This window comes from Psammomys obesus, unplaced genomic scaffold (assembly GCF_907164565.1).
Source record: "Psammomys obesus unplaced genomic scaffold, mPsaObe1.curated_primary_1811, whole genome shotgun sequence".
Lineage (NCBI taxonomy): Eukaryota > Metazoa > Chordata > Mammalia > Rodentia > Muridae > Psammomys > Psammomys obesus.
In genome coordinates, this window is record NW_026590062.1 from 24,011,133 (window position 1) to 24,035,482 (window position 24,350).

General features: G+C 39.9%; 1 protein-coding gene across 1 annotated transcript in view; it reads left to right on the top strand.

The window, feature by feature from the left end:
* Positions 1–24,350, top strand: part of Armh4 (armadillo like helical domain containing 4) — a 98,830-nt gene that overhangs the window by 5,246 nt on the left and 69,234 nt on the right. The window contains exons 2-4 of the mRNA XM_055606069.1: positions 3,373–4,751; positions 9,633–9,881; positions 12,069–12,260. Coding sequence (XP_055462044.1) covers positions 3,422–4,751; positions 9,633–9,881; positions 12,069–12,260 — 1,771 coding nt within the window. The 5' untranslated portion in view covers positions 3,373–3,421. The remainder of the gene's footprint in view (positions 1–3,372; positions 4,752–9,632; positions 9,882–12,068; positions 12,261–24,350) is intronic.

The following is a 24,350-nucleotide window of genomic DNA, read 5'->3' on the forward strand; positions in this document are numbered from 1 at the left end:
CATGCAGTTCCCATTGTCCAATGCTAAATTCCCAAGAGGGGTAGTAGGTAGCTTCACTGAGCCTGAAAGATGAAGGGATACAAAGTCATCTACCAATTCCTCAGTGTGGCAAAGGCTGCTTGCTGCTGCCATTTCTCCAGGTCATCATTTCACTCTCCTTTAAAGTTCACATTTGCTTCCAATAGTGGAGAAAAAGAACATATGGCCTCAATACACAGACATACAAAAGGCTTGTGGTTCACCCCCACTTTCTCTGCTGTAATTAGATTTAGAAAGCAGGTGGCCAGCACATAATCACAGAATCACCATCTTTTAGGGCAGAGGCTGAATCCATGTACACAGACATTCTAGAACTGTAAGTGTAGATGGAAGTAGGACCCTGAAGAAGCCTCTCTTGGCAAGGTGGTTGAGGCTAGTTACACCTTCACTTTTTGTTCCTTTTCCCTTAATGCAATTTGCTTATAAAACTCTCCTCTCAGCCCACCAGACTGCAAATCATAAAATGTACAGGACTCATTCACATGTATGTGGCCACCTCCATTCCCTGATGTGAAAATGCTGATGCTGCAGGAACAGCCTTAGTTTTGTTTGACTTCATAGTAACAAGTCATGATTATACAGTTGTAGGAGCAGAGTGGATTCTCCAAGTTTGCTTTGTTAACTCCCTGTTTTGTTAAAGGAGGAACTGAAGATATTTAGTCAACATCACATAGAAGCCTTTAACTAGAGAAGTAAGTTTAGAAATCATTTTCTAATGTTAGTCCATGCCCTTCTAAACTCTGTTACTATCCTTGATGTTTTGAACTACTCTGTTTTTTTTTCCAGAATCATGTAGACAAAGCTTTTACACCATGTGGATTTTTTGACTCAGATTCCTATGCACACTAAGTAGGCATTCTGCTGTTGAGCCCCAGTCTCAGTCCCTAGGGTATCTCTTCTACCACCTATTATGTTTAATGAGAATGAAAGAATGGCTAGCTTTCTGAGCAGATCTGAAATAAACCAGAAACTTCTCTAGTTATTATCAATATTTTTGTTGCTGAAAATATTGCTATAGTTGTATAATTCAATTTGTGTACACAGAAATCCAAACATGTAGACACAATGCTCACGACATTTTTGAGTCACAGATCCCATTTGTCGTTGTTTTAAGGAAGGAAAAATGGGATATTAGGACAAAACCTCTGTAGGCACATAGAATCAGGTATTTCCTGCTATGTCTGAAGTAGAATGACATTTCAAATGCTAGCGTGTATATATATATATATATATATATGTATATGTGTATATATATATGTATATGTGTATATATATATATATATATAGAGAGAGAGAGAGAGAGAGAGAGCTTAATATTTATATAAAGTTATTTCAACCCTTGCCATCTAAATAGCATCCTTTTCATTCCCTAAGGCTCTTGGAGGTGGGTTTTATGGAGAGATGGACAGACTAATGTTTCACTCAGCCATCTCTGGCCTCAGCTTCTTTTGGCTACTAACTATGATGTTGGATGACACAGTTTCTCCTCTTCACATGGAACTGTGACAATTCACACCTGGATTCTCTTCCTATATTTCCCAGAAGCTCAGTGGAGTCAAGATTTACAGTAGCACCCTATTCTAGAAACCCACTGGCTTAAAGCACAGCAAATGGTTGTTGCGTTTTCCATTCCTGTACATGGGGAATTTGGATATTGTTCATCTGAGTACTTCTGACTCTAGGTTTCCCAGAAAAGCTTAAGAAGGTCGAGAACATCAGTTTACAGTATGGTTCCCTAGTGTTGGCAGGATGCCTCAGCTCCAATCTCTGGATTCCTTTTTACACACACACACGTATATGTATAGTATATGTATATTATGTATATGTATATATTCAGTTTTCTTCCATTCTTTAGCCATCTGTATCATGCCTTAAGAAACTTTCTCTCTCTCTCTCTCTCTCTCTCTCTCTCTCTCTCTCTCACTGTGTGTCCTAAAAGGACCTTTAAGACTAAATGGGAGCTAGATGTGATGGAGCACACCTCTAGCCGCAGCTCTCAGGAAGCAGAGGCAGGTGGCTTTCTGTGAGTTGGAGGCCAGCCTGGTTCTACAAAGTGAGTTCCAGGACGGCCAGGGTTACACAGAGAAATCCTATCTCGAAAACAACAACAACAACAAAAAGATTAAATGAGATAACATGAGAAAGCTTTGAAATCATCCAGGGGAGAAGACCTCATGAAAATGCGGTTGTGTTTCACAGCTTCAGAAATGTGCAGAACCTGGCAGGTTAGTTGATTAGATGTGAAGAAACACATAAAGATGTGTTATAAAGATGAGGGTTGGACCCTTAGATTTTAATTTCAGGATGTACTCTTTTAGAAACAAGTACAGAATGTTTTCCTTATTACATCAGCACAATAAGGAAATATTATTGATAGTTGGAAAATTATCAATAATATAAAATAAAAAAGCCTACCCAAAACAGCTGATAGAAAGATTTGTAAACCTTTAAATTGGGGGAAAGATAAGCTGTTTTAATATCCAAATGGAGTTTTAGCAGTAATGAGAATGTGAATAGTTTGAAGAATATAACTAATTTATTATTATAAGAAATGAAAATTTGAACATTTTAAAAATAATGTATTTTCACATTTCCTAAGTATCTTCTCTGATTCTTAAATTTTGTAACATGAAGGTTTTGTGTACATTTTTTTCTTGTTACAAACAATTTGAACATTTTAAACATATATTTTGGCTGAAAAATTAGTTACATGTGTTTTTAACTCATGAAGTAACAGATTTCCAGCATATTTTTCTATTTATCAAGTTTCAATATATGCTTTAAGTTTGGACTGCTATAGCAGAGTACCACAACTTGAAGGTAGAAGTAGGAGAATTGTAAACAACTTCAGTTACAAAAGTAGTAAAACTTCTCAAATTCATCTCTTACGTTTCTGGATTCTGTGGAGTCCAAGCTAAGGGCAGCAGCAGGTTAGGGCCTGGTCCATAGAAGCCAAGTACTTATGTGTCCTCACATGATAGACATGAGGGGGAGGGGATGTCTGAGAGTTTTTTCACAGGGACCCTAGACTCATTCGTTAGTGATCTGCTTTCACCATCCTTATGTTTAGATTATATATGAATGGTGTTATTTCTACAGTGATTTTTGTACCCCTTTCTAGGGAGCTTTAATTTAAATCAGCTGGAAATTTCAGCAGGGAAAAGTGAACTGGGTTATCCATGTCTCAAGGGTCCAAAGAAATAGAACAACTGTCTCCTACCTCCTTTCTCTGTGAGGAAGTCAAGGAGATCATTGTACTTCTGGTTCAGCTTAAAGGAGCTTATTTAGAAAATATATCCACATGACAGTGTGATATGCTTTACTTCTCTGCAGGACTGTTACTGGAATTGTCAGCACCTTCAACTTATTTTTCTCTTCCACTATGAGCAGACCAACTCTGTTGCACATCTGCGTGGCTTTCTGTAGCATTTTCTTCCTCAGCTTGGCCACAAAATGTCTAGCTTTCCCAAGAGTGGAAAGGAGGGAGATAGCACATGCTTATGCAGAGAAAGAGCAGTTCCAGAAGATGAGCATGGATGACCAAGGAAACATCTCCTTTGCTCCAAAGTACACGCCCCAGCAGATGTCCTCTGAAGCTCTAATGAGACAGTCTGCAGGACCTTCTGTGACACCATTAAACAAAGTTTTCTCTGTCAACAAAGAAACCCACCTTCCAAGAGCTGGGCCTCTGCAGCCTACTAGCCCTGATCTTCACTCTTCCAGTGAGCCAGTGGTCTTAGCCAGTGAAAAAGAACAGGGTCCCAGCCAGCTCGAAAGAGTGTCTCCTGAACACAGACTTTCCGAGGCCATGTTAACCATTGCTGTCTCTTCACCTGCTTCTCTGAATCCTGAGGAGGAGGGATCCTATAGCAATTCTAGTGCTACGCCCACTGTAGAAGGGATCACAGATGTAACTCACGATTTCCTGAAGTATGTGGATAATCAGTTGTTTTCAACTGAAAGTCAGGATACAGTTAGTTTGGGAAATTCACCTTCTTCCTATATATATACCAAAGAAATGCTAACCACAAATCCAAGAACTGAGAAAGCTGTAGCAGATGTAGCCAAGAGAACAACTGAATTTCCTGGTATTGATTCCACAAGAGACACGGAGCATGATGGGGAGAGGCCCTCAGATATGACAGCTGACGGTGCCCTGAGCACTGCCACCAAGCACTTGGTGGAAGCCCCTCAGAATAGCTTAGCTATTAAGTCAACAGCTGGCAGTCTTCCGGGGAAACCTAAAGGAACAGTGAGTGTCAACACAGCTGCTCCAGTATCCTCTGTCCCAAGCGATGAGTGGGATGACACTAAATTTGAGAGTGTAAGTCAGATGAAGCTCCCAGAAACAGAAGACAATGCAGAGACTCAAGTGAGAACAGAGCCACCATATAGAACATATATGAGCTCTGAGGGGACTCAAGGAAGCCCCACTTCCAAAGATGTTACGAAGGTGCCTGGAGGAGAGACACCTTTGGGAACAGCCCCAGTGACTGCAGTGGGAGGTGAAAGGTCACCAGTCTTTACCTATCAAATTCTCTTCACTCCCATGAGGCTGACAGAAGACCCTAAAGTTTCCACTGTGACACTGACTGCAGGAGGCTTCACAGCCTCCACTCAGGAGGACATGGCCATGCTGTTTTCAGAGACTGTAGTTTCTACCTCTCAATATGAGTCTGCGGCATCGCTGGCAGCAGGAAACGTGTTAACAGGTAAGTAGGAAAAGTAAAGAATTAAAACGACATCAAAGCATCCCCAAACTTTGCTTAATTTTGAAACTTTCAGTTTGGATTAATTTATTGGTTATTTAAAATTTGTTGAGATGGTATCTTAAAAGGTTTTTCTGAATTCACTGTGTCCGGGCCTCTGACCCTAACTGCTAGGACTGCAGCTGTGTGTCACCATGCCTGGCCGGCTGCATTCTGTTTGTTTGTTTACTTCAGTTTTGAGGCAGGATCTCACTGTGTGTCCTGGATGGCCTTGAACTTACCGTGTTGTCCAGTTGACCTCAGAGTTACGACTCTCCTCCTTGCCTCTACCTCCAGAACGGTAAGATTGCAGATGTGCCACCATGTTTGGTTTTGGTTTCATTTCTTAATGGTGACTTAGAAACGGTTACTTAAGTTTTAATGAGAGACAGAAATATTTAAATAAATCATATATATGTTCCATAAAAATCGTAGCTTCCTCATACATAAGTCAAGGTTTTCAGCTGGGGACAATTCTGTTCACACCTCCACCCTTCTAGTCACATCTACCAGTGTTTGGAGAGGTTTTTAGTTGTTTTAGTTGAGGCTTACTCCTGACATCTCCTGAGTAGGGACCAAGGAAGCTTTAGAACTTTATCTGTGGGACAGCTTCAGAAGCAATAGTCTCAGCCAGTATATCAATAGCATTGAAACAAATATAGTTGAATATTTTTCCAAATCTTTTCTAATGAAAATATATAAATACATATGAAAATATGAAAGAATTGTGTATTTGTTTAAATAGTTTAACAACAATGGTTATTGCTTACTTATATACTAATGCAAAATATGTGGAAATCTTTAATATTTCTTACCAAAAATAATTATGTAAATCTCTATCTTGTAATATTAACCATTTTGGTTTTCTGACCTTATTTATCCAAAAATAAATTGTCTAGAAATAATATAGAAAGAAATTATAATCACTTACTTGCTTCATTTCTGAATTATCTACTTTTTCTTGGCTTCCACATCTTTAAATATTAGAAGGTGGAAACCATAATATTTGTTGTTGATGTATTATGTTTTTCCTATTTGGTTGGTCACATACTAACATCTCAAAGGAAAGGCTTTGTGCAAGTGTATATGTATTCTCATTTCAAATTGTTTCAGAATGTGCAAATCTTATGACTGGGTCAAGAAACCTATTAATGAAACAAACAAACAGAAACCACATTTGTAATATGGCTTATAAAGTTTTGTTGAGATGTATTTTAAGTGGTAAAAATGATCACTTGATAAATAATAAATGTAAAAGTGAATAGTTTACATGCTTATTTGAGTTAGGGGTTTTTGTTTGTTTGTTTTGCTGTGAGTCTTATTTATTTAAATTTTTTCTTTAATTTATTCATTTTACATCCTGCTTATAGCCCCTTCCCTTGTCTCCTCCTAGTCACACACTCCCATCCTCTTTCCCCCTACCTCCTTCCCCTAGTCCTCAGAAAGGGAAAGCCCTCCTCCCATACTAATTGACCCCAGAATACCAAGTCTCTTCAGACCTACCTGCATCCTCTTCTACTGTGGCCTGGCAGGTCTACCCCTCCAGAGGAAGTGATCAAAGAGCAGGCAACAGAGTCCATGTCAGAGACAGCCCCTGCTCCCCTTACTAGGAGACCCACATGGAGACTGAGCTGCCTATCAGCTATATCTGAGCAGGGGTTCTAGGTCCTTTGCATGCATGGTCTTTGGTTGATGTATCAGTTTCTTTTAGGCCCCCATGGGTCAAGATTTGTTGGCTGTGCTGGTCTCCTTGTGGAGCTCCTGTCCCTTCTGGGTCCTTCTTACCTCCCCCCCCACACACACACACACATACTCTTTCATAAGACTCCCTGTGCTTTGCTGGAAGTTTGGCTGTGAGTCTTAGCCTCTGCTTTGATCCCCTGCTGTGTGGAGTCTTTCAGAGGACACCTATGGTAGGCTCCCATCCTCTTCCCTCTCTTTAACCACTTCTGGTGTCTATTCTGTTTGCCCTTCTGAATGAGAATTAAACATCCTCCCTAGGATCCTCCTTGTCACTTAGGCTCCTTAGGACTGTGGATTGTAGTATGTTTATCCTGTCTTGTATTGGTAATATTTGCTTATAAATCAGTATACACCATGCTTTCTTTCTGGATTTGGGTTACCTCTGGCCCTTTCTCAGAAAGTTGGGAAGAGCTCTACCTTAAGACCCAGCTATACCTCTCCTGGACGTATACCCAAAAGATGCTTCACCATACAAGGACATTTGCTCAGCTATGTTCATAGAAGATTTATTTGTAATAGCCAAGAACTGGAAACAACCCAGATATTCCTCAACCAAAGAATCAATAAGGAATCTGTGGTATATCTACACAATGGAATACTATTTAGCTACTAAAAATAAGGATATGATGAAATTTGCAAGCAAATGGATAGATCTAGAAAAGATCATCCTGAATGAGGTAACTCAGTTTTGGTTTTCATTTTGGTTTTAGTTTTTTTGAGGCAGGATTTCTGTCTTTCTATGTTCCTCACCAGTGTTGCTGGGTGGGAAATGGAAGTGCACACTCCAGGAAGAAAATGGTAAAGTGCCAGGGTCAAAGGAGCTCAGTACCCCGGAACCTGAGCCAGGTGGCACTGAGGGCCCAGCCTGAGTTAGGCTGTTCTGAGGCTGCTTCATGAGCAGCTGGCAATAGAGGCTGTCTTGGAGCTCTGAGACTGAAGGAGGCAGAGGCAGGAGCATGGTTTTGCCCAGGTGAACTAAATAGCTTCTTAGAGAACAGCCAGCTGCTTGCTCCTTTAGATGGGAACTGCAGCAGGCAGAGCAGCCACTAGAAAGATGGCAGCAGTGATCCAGGCTGACACACTGGAGAAAGGTGGAAGCTTGCAGAGGCCAGAAGCAAGGGGGGAGTCTAGTGACTGTGGAAAGAAGAGAAGCCCTGTCCTGTCCCAGAATAAATGCTGCGTCTCGGATGGTTGGATGGTCGGATGGTCGTGGAGGAGGAATGGTTTGAGCACGAGGAGAGAAAGGAGAGAGACACTGAGATTATTTCATGAATCAAGGATTTATAAACTTCCTGCAGTGGTAGGGATTTCAGGGGTGAAAGTGTTTTGATTTGCTGAAGCTAGAAGTGCCAGGGACACCTCATTTACATGCCCCTAGATGCTTGCTAACAGGTTCTACTTAGGAAAAGGAAGATGAACTTGTGTTTTCCCTAAGGATTATGCGCCATTCCTCAGGTAGTGGATGTGGAGGTTTGGACTCCCCAGGTCTCAGAGAAGAAGGAGCCCTGCCAACAAAGGGGGTCCATCATTTTATACTGAGCTCAGAGGCTCTCCAGAAATGCCAGACTTCAACCTTAATAGCAGGGCTTCCCAACAGATCTCAAATTGCTCATTGTCTCACTGGCTGAATAACCAAAGCTGGCCTTGAATGCCAGAGTCTCTAACCTGCACCTCCTAAGTGTTCTGGTTATTGTGGTCTATTTCCATGCTCTGCTTCTTGTTCAGTTTTTGAAAACTGAATGGGCTAGTAAAGTGTGAATTTTCGTATATGCTTCCATAAAATGTTTCATAAGTTGTACTTAAATGTTTTTATTTAAATTTGAGATAGTATTTCCTATGTAACCCTGTGTGGCCTCAGAAGTGTAGAGATCCACCTGCCTCTGAATGTCAAGAGCTGAGATAGAGGCATTACCACCACACCTAGCATAAGCTGCTTTTAGAAGGACCTTAAATGAGTTGAGCCTGTAAAATCATGAAGACGTTAGGTAGGATTAAACCACAGCACTTATGTTTCTAGAGCATGCAGTCACGTGGTCCCTAGTACACATCTCACCATTACGTTTATATTGTTACATTTTGGATTTATTTCCACTTTGACTGATGCTTATTTCCACTTTGACTGATGCAATCTGAAAAGAAAAATGGATTTTATAATAGTCAGGCAATTTTGATGATTGAACATGCTGTTGGTAACAGTTGACTCATTTGCCTACGGTTTTGTGAACAGACTTGGTGGTGCAGAGCCCACACTGCTCGTGCAGAGGACTTGAGTTGGGTTCCCAACACCCACATCAGGGGGCTCACCTGTGGCTCCAGGTGCATGGAACCCTGCGTCCTCTTCTGACCTCCGTGGATACCTGTATACACACACACACACACACACACACACACACACACACACACACACACACATACTTAAAAATAAAATAATTAAGAGAAATACATCTACTGAAAACCTATTATGTGCAAGATACCCTCCCATCCCCTTCTCCACCCATGTCCCTCTCAAAGTCCACTGATAAGGGAGGTCCTCCACTCCTTCCTTCTGATCCTAGTCTATCAGGTCTCATCAGGAGTGGCTGCATTGTCTTCCTCTGTGGCCTGGTATGGCTGATACCCCCTCAGGGGGAGGTGATCAAAGAGCAGTTCATGTCAGAGACAGTACCTGTTCCCCTTACTAAGGAACCTACTTGGACACTGAGCTGCCATGGGCTACATCTGTGCAGGGGTTCTAGGTTATCTCCATGGATGGTCCTTGGTTGGAGTATCAGTCTCAGAAAAGACCACTGTGCCCTTAACAGACTGATTCAGTTCATATTCAGATATGTATGAAGAACTTGGCTAGCCATCTTTCTATTTTGTTTCAATTTTGTTCTCATTTATTTGTTTGTTTGTTTGTTTGTTTTTGTCTTGATTTTATATTAACTTCATTGATTGTGCCACAACTCCCTGAAGGAGCAACAGTAACATTGTTTCCTGGCCTTTGATCCCCAAGTCCTAGGCTCTGAAAGAACTGGCTGTCCTTTTTTCAATGTACTAACTTCATAATGACTTTAATGTATAGGAATGTGGTCTACTTTAAAATGTTTCCCTCCTTTTCAGATGTCACTCAAGAGATGACAATGTCCACTCAAGAACCAGATACCACATTACCCTTGGTGACACAAGAGCATAGGTCTGCCATGGAGGTTTCCAGAGGCAGTGGGGAACCTGAAGAAGCCATGCCATCCCCCTCTTCTGCATCCACTTATGTGGGTGCCACTGAGCTGTCCAGAAGATGGGAGTCTCTGCCCACTCCAGCCTCCACCACTGCTGTCCCTTTGTCTCTGGAAGTTTCCTCTTCCATGGAAGGTCAGTAGGGGAGTGTGGGTTCAGCATTTAAGGGAGGAGTGTGAATCTTTCCTGTGAGTTACTAAAATGAGAGAAGCAGCTTGCTTTTTCACCAGCATGCATATGTGTCCGCTATGTGAAAAGATGGTCCACTCTCTTTGCTTGTAGAAATGGTCTATAGCCTCAAAGAATGAGGGTGGTTCTTCTCCTGCTCCCCAAGTCCAAGCTCCTGAGGGCTCTCTCCTTAGGATGAGGAAACATAAAAATATCAAGGACATGTGTTTGAAGCTACCTTTGGTCCTCTCTAAGACTGGCCTTAAATAAGCTTCTAAATTTCTGTATGCCTCTGTTCATTTCTAGTAATATCCATGTAGGTCATATTCTATGAAAAGAGCTTCCTCTATCATAATCCCTCAGATGGCCTGCTCTCTTGAGGACAAGGAAGCTATAAAGTATGGCTACTGATCAGAATCTCTTGGGAATATAATCTTTCTAAAACAAAATAACACGAAAACCACAAAAACTCAACTGTAGTGTCTTGACAATAACCTTCATGAAATCTGAAGATGCTTGCCTTCAATGTCTCTCTCCCAACCAGCAACCAGTGGTATCAATTTTGTTTTCATAATTTCCTTCATTCCACACCACCTCCAGTTTTCTTATATGTATACTTATTACCACAGTACAAATTTATTTATTTTTTGCTTTTAACTTTATAAAAGAAATACTGTACTACAGATTAATTTTTTTGGAACTTAACCATTTTTACTTAGTGTTCTGACTGCCAAATATCCTGTTGATTTTTGTTCTGACCATTGTATCATACTTCATTATGGAAACACATCTAATTATTCATCCAGTCTTAGTCTGTGCTCCTGCTATTTGCATTTGGGCCACATCCAGCTGTTGTGAATACTGCTATTATGAACACTCTTTTGCATGTTTAGCATTGAACATGCAAAGGACTTTTTCCTAGGTAATGAGTTGTTGGCCATCAGAAGTATCAGTGTTTGGCATTAGGGGTTGGTTCATGTGTCCTTTCCATAGTTGTTTTTGTACCAATTTATACTTCCATGAAATATATAGTGGGGCTCTGTGGCTCTGTATCCATGAGAACTAAAAACATATTCATTATATAATATATTATTATATATAATACATATTATACATATGATAGATAATGTATGTTATTTTGCATATATAATTTAATATGTTTATCATATAATATATGTATTATGTATTTATTATATATAACACATATGTATGTAATATGTGTATAATATATAATGATACATTATAGATAATAAATATATATTTAATTCCCATGATACAGAAACATAGAACCCCATTATATTTCTCATGGGAGTATAAATTGGTGTAACAGCCACTATGGAAAGGAGACATGAACCCCTAATGCCAAACACTCAGTTCCTATGGCCAGCAACTCACTACCTAGGAGAAAGTCCTTCACATGCCTGATGCTAAATATATAAATGTATAATATATTATTATGCATATACTATACTATAATATAATATAATATATAATATTATAATATTATAATATAATATAATATAATATAATATAATATAATATAATATAATATAATATAATATAATATAATATAATATAATATAATATAATAATACATTATATATGTTCTCTCCTCCGGCTTCATGGGTAAAGAAATTCTGATTCAAAAAGTTGGGACTATGTGAAATCTGTCTGGGGAGATTTTGATGACGGAAGCTGCTAGTGTAGTTTCTCTAGATGTGGGAGGCTTGGGTTTCATTTGGATGCCAATGCAAGTCTGCTTTAGACCCAGATCTAAGCTCAAATTCTTCAACTTGATTTTGTGAAGTATACTTGGTTTTCCAAAGTACTCCCTGGCTTTTTTAATGTAACACATTTTTTTTTTTGTCAAATTTTCTGCCTTTAGTACCCTATACAAAATTCTGTACCATTCATTATACTGTCAATAGAATAAGTGAGAGATAAAAGTTCTAAAGCAAAACTGATTTGAAGCAGTGTCTTTTCCCAGATGAGTGAGTGTTTTCTTTGTGTAGCTGGGTTGATGTGAGAAGACCTGAGCTAGGTACTGAATTTACTCTGCATTTAAGGTACTGCTTTCTTGTCTTTCAAAGCTTATGTTAACATTTTTTTGTATTGATTGTCTGTGGGTCAAGCCCTGTCTCTTGTGTTTGGCAGATCTAATGGACACAATCACTGGGCCAACTGAAGAATTCATACCAGTCTTGGACTCTCCAATGGCACCCCCTGCAATGACTGTGGAGGTTCCCACAGTTTCTCCAGCACTTCATTCTGAGGGAAGAACTGTTCAGTCCATCAGCCACCCAAGTACAGCTGCCTCCTATGGCCTGGAAGAGCTCGAGTCTGAAGGTATCCTGTCTCTGACCACACACTCGAGAAACAACTAGGTAGTTGTTAGTTTAAATCACTAGGGTAAACTGGCCTAGTAAGATGTGGTCTGCCACTAATTCTCTATGCCTTGTGAGATAAGTATGTTTTACATTTTTTTAATTTAATTTTTTTAAATTTTTTATTAATTACACTTTATTCATTTTGCATCCCCCCATAAGCCCCTCCTTCCTCCCCTCCTGATCCCACCCTCCCTCCCCTTTCTGCATGCATGCCACTCCCCAAGTCCACTGATAGGGGAGGTTCTCCTCTCCTTTCTGATCTTAGTCTTTCAGTTCTCATCAAAAGTGGCTGCATTGTCCTCTACTGTGGCCTGGTAAGGCTGCTCCCCCCTCAGGGGGAGGTGATCAACGAGCAGGCCAATCAGATTATGTCAGAGGCAGTCCCTCTTCCCATTACTATGTAACCCACTTGGACACTGAACTGCCATGGGCTACATCTGTGCAGAGAGGTTCTAGGTTATCTCCACGAATAGTCCTTGGTTGGAGTATGAGTCTCTGGGAAGTTCCCTGTGTTCAAATTATCTTGTTTTGTTGCTCTCCTTGTGGAGTTCCTGTCCCCTCCAGCTCTTACTATTTCCCACTTCTTACATATAAAAAGGCTGGACAAACATGCAAGAACAGTGTTTTGTGACATGTACAAGTTATGTAAACTTCAGGTTGAAGTGTGCATAGTAAGGCTGTATTTCATCCAGCTCTACTTCTCATTTGCACATTGATTGTGGCTACTTTGGGGCCCCAGTTCAAAACTGAGAAGCTGTGGTAAATCTTAAGTGACCCTGAAAGCCCAAAGTATTTATAATATTCCCCTTCAAATAACAACTCTCCCTGCCATGCAAACATATGTATGTGTGATGTATGTAGGTAAGTGTTCATCTACTGCAGTTGAATATTAGCCCCAACCTGGAGAGCATTCAATGAACCACAACATATTATATATGAATGCGTGTGTGTGTGTGTGTGTGTGTGTGATTATTAACTGAACGTACACGGTAGACTCAGACGCCCCCTGAAAAGCTTTTTTCTAAAACCCTATGCTTGAGGTCTTTCAGTGATTCCATCTAAACTTACATGGGCAGGATATGGTGCTAACATTTAAAATGAGTATCTTAGCTGCTTTTGTTATGCGGACTGGATGAAAATAGCAGGTTTCAAAGGAGGAACTGTGGTTTGTTTTTTTTTCCCCTACGCACTTCTTTTTTTAATGACAGTTTAAATGTGTACTGTGTTTTCATAGAGCCACTTTGTTAGTACTGGATCATTCCTTTAGTACAATCATTCCATCATTGAGCTACTGTCTAGACACAAACAGTGTCTTTATTAATTGATGCCGAGAAACTCATGCCAAACTAAAGTGTAAAACATTGGCTTTGGCCATGAGAAATGTAACTGAAGCATAGCTACACATCAACAAACAATAGGAATGGAGATAGGGCCCACAAGTCATGTGACTGCTTGAGTCAGCAGCCTGAAAGGTGAGGTGTATCACGTTGGAAGTGCACATGTTTGGAGGGCTAGTTACAGGGAAGCTCTTAGGCAGTCAGCCATGTCCTGGGTGCAAGAGGACAGACGATGGACTGGGATTTTAAGTTTTCTCTACTGCACGCAAGATGGTAGAGTCGGGTGTGTAGGTGATACTTTTCCCCTGAAGATTCAGTTTATCATTTAAAAAATCCGTGTGTGTGTGTGTGTGTGTGTGTGTGTGTGTGTGTGTGTGTGTAAATGTATGCCATGTATGGTTTGGTGTCCTTAGCTGTTAGAGGCATCAGATCCTCTGGAACTAGAATCACAGGAAGTTGCCTTGGGTGCTGGAAATCACACTTGGCTCCTCAGCAGAGCTCTACACTCCCCTAACCATTGAGCCATCTCCCCAGCCTGTCTTACAGCCTTCCAGGGTGACACTTGCAATCTGCTCACTGGGAAATGTAATGTCTTAAGAGGGGCTTGGGGAATTTCACAGAGGAATGCTGGGTTAAGAAGCAGACCAACAAAGTCCAGCAGTTACTGGCCCTCTCACATCACAGGAAGACGGATAATGCAGGGCGCTGAGCGTGATGCTGCAAGTTTTCCGTTCCCTTGAATGCCATCTGTTAAAAAAAAATCAAGTTTCCTTAAATGGGCCTGAAATATAGGTGGCAACTCTACTTGGCAAAACTCATTAAATCAAAGCAAAAATATATTTATGTACTGTATAACTGTAGTGATTTTCTAAATGTAGTAGATAATGATAGTTGTATTGAAGCATGTTAAAATTTTTCTGATGTGCCTAAAGATATCATGGAGTTTGAGATCTTTTATTCTGCATAATTCAGTTTCAGCCTCTTTTTTGAGGGTATGTTTAGTCATATTTTGAACTGAATTATGATTATTGCCAAGGTTTCTAAAAGATGTTTTTGGCTAAAAATTATTCTTTCTGTTACATTGTTGGGCTTAAGACAAGATCTAGAATTAGCTTAATTAGCACGTAATTTTTCCTGAAGAACAAGGTTCACATTTTTTAGCTGCCTTTCAAGGTTGTTGTTACTATTTTTGCTTTATTTTTGAGACTGGGTATTACTATGAAATTTACAGTGATCCGGACCTAGCTATAGAATTAGTCTGAGGCCAGTCCTGGACACATTAGATGCTATTACACACACAAAAATCTGTATATATTTGTTTATACACTTAGTCTATTATGCCTTAAAAGCAGTTCTCAGCCTGTGGGTCACAGCCCCTTTGGAAGGGAGTCAAATGACCCTTTCACAGAGGTTGCCTAAGACCATCAGAAAACACAGAGATTTACATTATGGTTCATAACAGTAGCAAAATCACAGTTACGAAGTAGCAACAAAAATAATTTTGTGGTCAGAAGGTCACCACAACATGAGGAACTGCATTAACTGGTCACAGCATTAGGAAGGTTGAGAACCACTGAAATAGAGGATATATCTATTTGCTTTACATAATTTGAAATTGGGTTTTGTTTACTTCTGAGGAGATGTAAATTAATCTATGCTGCAAAGTTGCAACAATAATTCTGTAGGAAGTAGGACATTGCTTGAAAAACTCAACCTTTGGAGGTTAAAGATGTAGCTCTGCGGTAGGGTGCTTGCTCAGCATGCACAAGTCCCTGAGTTCAAGCTCAAGTCCTGCAGAAAGGAAAAGAAAAGAAACTCAATATTCAGAAGAATTTGCAGTGATTCTATTTTTGTCCAATATTATGTTTATGGGAGAGATAGGAAATCAAAAGCTGAGATAGTTCAGGTGTTGTGAATTACCTTCTGTTCTCCTTTGTTAAAGTCTGGAAATGGTGAGCTGGTGCATACCAATAGAGACAGGAAGATGGAGAGGCTGGACTTTCCTGGGATGCTGAAAGAGATGAATTTGAATTCTTGTTAGGCTTGGTCCTGTTTAGTGAATGTGTGAGCACAGTGTTGAGACCATGCCTTGATCCCAGACAATTCCCATTTCCTCACTATTTCAAATGGCCTATTGCATACATCATTTAATGCAATAAATGAAGAAGTCTTTAATCAATGCAGGAATAATGGGACAGCTGTTGATGTGCTAGAGTATTACATTTTATGTGTATTTGTTTAGTTTAATAATTACAAATTGTTTCATATACAGTATAAAAACATGGAGAAGAGTAAATTTCTCTCTGTGGATGATGTAAGAATTTCAGGAGAAAGTAATGTTTTGTTTTGTTTTTGTTTGAGACAGGGTTTCACTTTGTGTCCCTGGCTAACCTGGAAATCTCAATGTAGACCAGGCTGACTATGAACTCACAGAGATCTATCAATATCTACATCTCAAGAGCTGGGACAGAAAGTTGCATTTGGAAATAATGCCTTTATTTGGGCAACCGAGATGATGCTTTGGGCAATATGGTGATCTTCTTGCAGTTAACACTAAAGTCAAAAAAGCCTTACCTTTTCTTTGACTAATTAGAAAGCAATTTGGAGGCACCCTGTGAGGCATTAAAGAACAGTTTCTCAGATGCTTTTTTTTTTTTTCTTTTTTGAAAGCTCCACTGAGGAAACTTCAGGGATTGTTTGATTTAAAATGTTATTTAATGTGGATATGTGTTGTGCCTGCATACATGTATGGGCACTACATGGATGTCTAGTTCCCACAGGTGCCAGAAGGTCATTGGATCCCTGGAACCGAGTTTCACATGGTTGGAAGCTGCCATGTGGATGTTGAGAATTGACCCATGTCCTCTGCATCAGCAGCAAATGCTCTTAACCCCTGAGCCAGTGCTCCAGTCTTCTATGCATCATTTGCAAGGGTCTTATGCATCAGATTTTAAAAAACAGATTACTGGCCATTTCAGTTATTGATTGCCTCTTAGTGTGGGTCTTTTTGCTATCTTGCCTTGAAGTCATCATGCTTCCTTGGGCACCTGTGACAGGCCTCCCCTGAGCATCTGTCACCTCTCTAGAAGAACCATTATCTTAGCACTCAGAACGGGTATCACATGCTTGCTAGTAATACTCACTTGGCCATTGGTATTTTAAAATATTTTAAATTAAAAGTGTAACGCACTGCTATAAAGTTATATCCACAAATTCTGCCTCAGAAGAAAGACAGATGAAATTCATTCTACTTTTCTGATATGCTTTCTAACCATAGGAATAATTTATCAGTATACTCATGCAATTCAGTAAGTAACAATGTTGCAGAGTTGAAGCCCTCCATTGTCTTCTTTGTGTGCTTCCACACATGTGCACAACGCTGTATACATACATGTGCTTGTGTGTGCATGTGTGCTTTTCCTAGTACCAGCCTGTACTGTTTGACATGTTCCTCCTTAGCCATCCAAAAACATCCTCTGTAGGGACTCATGATAAAGAAAGGGTTTTGTTTTTGTTTATATTCACCAGCCTAGCAATGTTATTTACTCATTTGATTATGAAAACATTTGAAAAGTACTTAGCAATTCATGGAACACCAAGAAGAATTAGGGATTGTTGACCTTGTCTTAACAGAGCATGGGTTTAGTAGAGGGCATGTGATAGACGTGTAAATAACACCATGCCAGGTGAAACGTGAAAGTGTTAAAAACATGAACAGTGACTTAAGGTCCTCCATTGCTGGTGGGAATGCAAACTTGTATAACCACTTTGGAAATCAATCTGGTGCTTTCTCAGACAATTAGGAATAGTGCTTCCTCAAGATCCAGCCATACCACTCCTAGGCATATATCCAAAAGATGCTCAAGTACACAATTAGGACATTTGCTCAACCATGTTTGTAGCAGCTTTATTTGTTATAGGCAGAATCTGAAAGCAACCCAGATGCCCCTCAATGGAGGAATGGATACAGAAATTGTGGTACACTTACACAATGGAATACTACTCAGCAATTAAAAACAAGGAAATCATGAAATTTGCAGGCAAATAGTGAGGACTAGAATAAAAAAATCATCCTGAGTGAGGTATCCCAGAAGCAGAAAGATACACATGGTATATACGCACTTGTAAGTGAATATTAGACATATAATATAGGATAAACATAGTAAAATCTGTACACCCAAAGAAGCTAAGCAAGAAGGACTCTGGGTAAGATGATCAATCCTCACTCAGAAAGGCAAACAGGACAGTCATCAGAAAAGGGAGAAAACAGGGAACAGGACAAGAGCCTACCACAGAGGGCCTCTGAAAGACTCTACCCAGCAGGGTATCAAAGCAGATGCTGAGACTCATAGCCAGACTTTGGGCAGAAAAAAGGGGGAGATAGAAAGACCTGGAGAGGACAGGAGCTCCACAAGGAGAGCAACAGAACAAAAAAATATGGGCCCAGGGATCTTTTCTGAGACTGATCTTCCAACCAAGGGCCATTCATGGAGATAACCTAGAACCCCTGCACAGATGTAGCCCATGGCAGCTCAGTATCCAAGTAGGTTCTCTAGTAATGAGAACAGGGGCTGTCTCTGACATGAACTTAGTGGCTGGCTCTTTGATCACCTCCCCCTGAGGAAGGGGGGCAGTCTTACCAGGCCACAGAGGAAGACAATGCAGCCAGTCCTGATGAGACCTGATAGTCTAGGGTCAGATGGAAGGAGAGGAGGACCTCCCCTATCAGTGGACTTGGAGAGGGGCTTGGGAGGAGATGAAGAGGGAGGCTGGGATTTGGAGGGAATGAAGGAGGGGGTTATAGCTGGGATATAAAGTGAATAAACTGTAATTAATAAAAAATAATTAAACATATATAAATTAAAAAGAGGAAATGCTATGTCCATGTTAGAGAAATATGCAATGAACATACATTCTCACATTATGTATTTAGATTTGCATATGTGTATATTCATCATTATATTTTTACTGACAGAAATAGAGGTGTGACAAATCCTCAAATATTAAAAATGTTAAAGAAACATGAACAGATACAATATGTATGACACTAATGATTAATTAACTTACAAATGGTGAACCAAGCAAAATTTTCTAATTTAGATATTGGTGAGATGAATTTTTTTTAAGATTAGCTTTTAAGTTGGATGTGGTGATACATACCTTTAATCTCAGCACTTGATGTGCAGAGGGAAGCAAATTGATCTCTATGAGTCTGAGGCTAGCCTGGTGCTTATAGTGAGTTCTAGGCCATCCAGAGTTACAAAGTGAGACCGTGTCTTTTTGTATATATTAAGTGTATATTAATACATATATATATTATACATATACACATATATATGTATTAATATACATATATAATATATAATACATATATATTATAGTATATATAATATATATGTATATATACTATAATATATATAATACATATATATTAATACATATATATACATATATATTTTAATAGCAGATGTGATAGAATAGGCAGCAAAGAAGAGTCAGCTATGTCCTCAGTCTCGGGACAATAAATCATTTATTTATTAGAAGTTGTACTCTGCTTCTCTTAGAAGCATATTCAGGTACCAAGTAGGTTTTGTTGTGAATGACTGATATGAGTTCTTGTACCAAAGCTGAGAGTCTCTGTAGGGAATGGTCCAATCAGAGATTTCTAAGTGTGGTGGCTTTTCTGCAGTTGAAGCAAACATGTAATGTGGAAGTATGTAATAGCACGCAGAGATTTCAAAGGTATTTTTAATGTCATTAGCATTTATTAATCCTAAATAATAGTGGGCTTCATTGTGATATTTTCATATAGATATCAAAAATATTTTAGATGTTTGCAGAAAAGACATTTTATTCTCTTTAAAAATATTTTAAACTTACAGTATTGTGTGTGTTTGCTTTGAGTGTGGGTACATGGAGGCTGGGGAACATACTGTAGAAGTTGTTTCTCTCCTACCATTTTCAGGCTCGGCAACAAGTGCCGTTACAAATAGAGCCATCTCACTGGCCTTGTATCAAGGCATGGTTCTCAGAATGAAAAGGTGTGTGTGTGTGTGTGTGTGTGTGTGTGTGTGTGTGTGTGTGTATTTCTCTCTGAGGTAAACATGATAATTTCATCGTACTGAGTACAAATTATTACAATGAGAAATGTGTAAATGGATGTAAGGATGATAACTGTCACTGGCACTCTGGTTGGCTATGTTCATCACCTTGATGCTGCTCGGGTATCAGGCTACCTCTGCTTATTTATTTTATTTTATTATTATTTTATTTTATTACTTTTTGAAGATGAGGTCTCACTCTACAGCACAGATGCCCTGGAACACACTGTGCAGCCCAGGCTGGCCTTGGACTTGTTGTAGTCCTTCTGTGTCAGCCTGCTAGGTACTGAGACTATAGGCATGAGCTACCACTTAGATCATGTTGCCTCTTTATGTTTAAAGTCACACATGACCCTCAAAGAAAAGATAAGAAAAAAAGATGTGATGTGTCTGTTTAAATCCTCATATAAGATTTTTTAAACCATCACCTTTGGAAACAGATAATTGTTCTGATTCGGCAGGTTCTGCCTATGTTCGCTAGGGTCTCCTGCAGCCTCGCTGCCTCTTTTTACACTGATGATAATTCCAGACAAAGTATTCCATGAAAATATCGCCTGCTAAAACACTATGAAGAGTCTCCAGGGGTTCAGCCAAGTAGTGACCTGCATCTCCCACCTACACAGTGCCTCTCATCTTCCTGGGAGAAGGACAAACCCTGAGCTCTGGGAGAGCAACAGTTCAATGACCCCATGATTAATATTTCCTGGTAGTGACCCACTGAGCATATTCTATCCTTCAGAGACAGTCCCATCCTCACTAGAAGCCTGTGGTAGTTTAATCTCTGTTGCTGTGATGAAACCACTATGACCAAAAGCAATTTGGGAAAGGGAAGGGTTTCTTTTCCTTTTTTTTTTCTTTCTTTCTCTTATTTGTGTTTTTTTGACACACGGTTTCTCTGTGTAGCCTTGGCTGTCCTGGACTCTCTTTGTAGACCAGGCTGGCTTCGAACTCACAGAGATCCACCTGCCTCTGCCTCCCAGAGAGCTGGGCTTACAGGGTGAGCCATCGCACTCTGCTTGGGTAGGGTTTCTTTTAACTACAGGTTATGCTCTATAACTGAGGGAAGTCAAGGCAGGAACTCACCTGAAGGCAGGCCTCCTGCCATTCTCTCAGCATTACCTCTAACCAGGGGACTCAAGCTGAGGAAGAGAGGCAGAGACCATGGAGAAATGCTGTTTGGTAACTCTCCATCAGGAGAGTTTTATCTGTTTTAAGTAATTATTTAATTTTAGAGGCAGGATCCTGCAATGTAGGCCAGGTTGGACTGACACTCATGATCTTTGTGCCTCAGCTTTTGGAATGCTGGAATTACAGGTGGCACCAGGCCTGGCCTCAATTTTATTTTTATAGGCTGCACATTCCAAGCAAATATGCTCTCCTAGACAGTCAGCATGTGATGTCTCAACTGGCACCTATACGTCTTGCTTAAGGGCAGGGTCAGCTCCTTCTGGTCGTGTGCTCAAAGGCCTGTGAGCATCCGGGGCTGTGTAGAATCATAATTAATTGTTTGTCTTTATAACGATCACCCTGTTTATCTTCTCTCGTTGTTTGTGTGACTACTCAGATCTAGCACTGGTGTTGACCCCAAGTTGAGCCTTGCAAGCAGCGTGAATGAGGTGATGGTTCCCATTCACGTTCTTTTATACATTTCTTAGTATCACACGTTATTTCATATCCTCAGGGGGGCTCGGGTATTAATAAGCAACAGCAGGTAGAGTTGGGTGGAATGCTCTGTTCAGCCTGTCAACCATTGACGGGAGGGTCTAATCACGAGCAAAACTTTCAGATTTGAGAAAAGGAAAATCAAAGGAAGTAAAGTAAATATTAAAACATTCTGCAACTACTGTTTGAAATAGACTAGGCATCTTGCCTCAGACCTTTTCTCGTTAACATCAGTTTCAGTGTTAAGGCCACTTCCCAGAAAAATATAAATTATATGTGCTGTTAAACATTAGGTAGGGAGTTTGAAATTTAATGTTTTTAATAAATTGGTATGAGCAAATATGCAAAGCTTCAAATCATGTTTATTTGGTATTTAGAAGAGTGCAATGAAGTGAACAGAGTTTTTTAAAGAAGATATGTAACAAATAATATCATTTGAGTTTTACAGTTTTAATTGTGTGTGTTAGAGAGAGAGAGAGAGAGAGTGTGTGATGCACATGTGAAGGTCAGAAAATGACTTTGGGAATCCAGTCTCTCGTTCCATCATGTGGGTCCCAGGGATCAAACTCAGGTCATCAGGATTGGCTGGCAGCAGGTACCTTCACTCCCTAAGCCACATCACCACTCCTTCAGGCTTCCCATAATTTTAAGATACCTCAGATAACAGATGTTCATAGAACTCTTACTCAGTTTGTTGGGACTTCATCAAAGGATGATGATATAAATAATTTTCTAAAGTATTGTATTTGGATTTCAGGTATTGACAGAAAATGTGATGGATTTTTACCATAGCAAGATGACTAGGTCTTGGATAATTGAGTTTAGAAACAGGCAGAGGTTCTCTAAGAAACATACTAGTTTGGAGTTGAGGACAAAAATGTGGGGAAAAAAATCCCAATAGAAACGCACAGGTGTCTCACACTTTAGAATCAAACAAACCTGCAATGTGTAATGAGCATCAACAAGTTAACAAGGACGTAATCCATCGTAACTGCGGGCAGCAGAGACTACGCTGTCAGGCACAAACCCTGTAACAACCATGTGCAGAGAAGTGAGGACTGAAGTCACAAACACAAACAAGTAACAAGAGGCTGTAAAAATAACCCAGCGGATGGATGGCAGAGTGTTAGGAAGGAAAAGAGACATTCTTAAAACCCAGATTAGAGAAAACAAATTCAGGGGGAAAAAAAGACAAATCGCTTCCAAAGAAACAAGAGGCAGAACAGACTTCACAGCAGAACATGGAAATGTAAGCTAGAAGACAGAATGCCACCCTCCAAGTGCCGAGAAGTGAGTAATCGAGAATTTTGTTCCCATGCATTTAAAAAGGAAAGGCAAAGTACTAAAAACAGACTTTATAAAATGAACTGCTAAGAAAGAAAGAAATACAGCTCTGGCAGGAAGGACTGAGACTCAGAAGAAGTCGGAAGCAAATAAATCGATGAACATGTACAGAAATCATAACCGTTTGTTCTTTATGAAAGAGGAGGAGAGGACAGAGTTACATAGTGGACATCAATAGACATAAATCAGGAAGGTAATATGGGATGAAAGTGTTCTAAAGCTCCTTAAAAACAGCTACTTGCTTGTTTGTTCATATCTGCACAGGGACAACCGTGGCACAGCCTGCACGTGGAGGTCAGAGGACAACTTTTGATGTCATTCTCTTACCTCATTGAGGTTTCTCTTGCTGTTTCTGCTGCTGCACCCCAATTCCAGGCTAGTGGGCCCTGGAGCTCCTGGCTAACTCTCTTACTCTCCCTGTAGTACAACTGTAGTTGTACCTGGATGGCTGATGCTTCTCACTGCATCCAGCATCTGCTTTAAACTGGGAGTTTTCCTCACCTGCTGAGCTGTCTTCCCAGAAGTGATTAGAGCCCTTTTATCACTGGTAAGACGGTGATGAATGTTAGTTTTTGTTCAGTGAAACATGAATAGAAACGTTTTCAGAATCAGTTTAAGAGTAAAGCTTAAAAGGTAATGTATAATTTAAAAGAGCTGACTTATGACATTCAGTAATTTTGAATAGTGTTATAGATCAGACGGAGGTTAAGCTAATGAAAGTATGCACATAGTTACAGTGATGTGCTTATAATTTATGTCTCTATGATAAGGGTTTACTTTAGTGTGTGTATATATGTGTCTGTGTGTAGATATGTGCATGTGAACATGTGAGCATAAGTGACGTCAGAGGCTGCATCCATCTGGACCTAAAGTTAAAGGTGGTTCTGAACCACGTCAAGTGGGTGCTCTGTAGGAGCAGTGTTCTCTCTTGACCTCTCAGCCATCACTTTAGCCCTCACGCAGGATTATAAAACACATTCTAATTCTTCATTGCAATGCTGAGTTCTCTGGGGCTATTACGTTAGGAAGCTTGGTAACACATTCATGTGCATATTATGCTACTCAGGCTGAAATTTGACATTAAGCTTCATAATACAAATATACACAAATATTCTTTGTATATATCTTACCTATGATAAAAATATGAAGGTGGGAATACTTAACAGTCTAGAAATGTTAGGGGTTCATTAAGTTCTCAGCCAGTTTAGAGCCCTGAGGTGCTGGATTCTGTGACAGTTAGAAAGTCTGAGGTTTCTCAGAAACCTCTGCTCTGAGAGAGCCGCCTGCTGGAGGATTGCTTCATTTCCTTAGGACAAATTTAAAACTCTCCTGTCTGACTTCTCAGTTTCACGCTTAGTTTCATGCTCAATTTAAGAACAAGCTGGATATAAAACCAGTATCATTCCTAGGGCTTTAGTCGTTCTCGTGTGTGGAAAATTTTTGGGCAACATTGTTATTAATCAAAATTAAAACATTTTTATTCAGTTTATTAATATTGTTATCTGTGTTTGCATGTGCATGTGTAGGATGCATGTGAGTGCAAGCTTATTCATGAATGGTGTGTGTGTGTGTGTGTGTGTGTGTGTGTGTGTGTGTGTGTGTGTG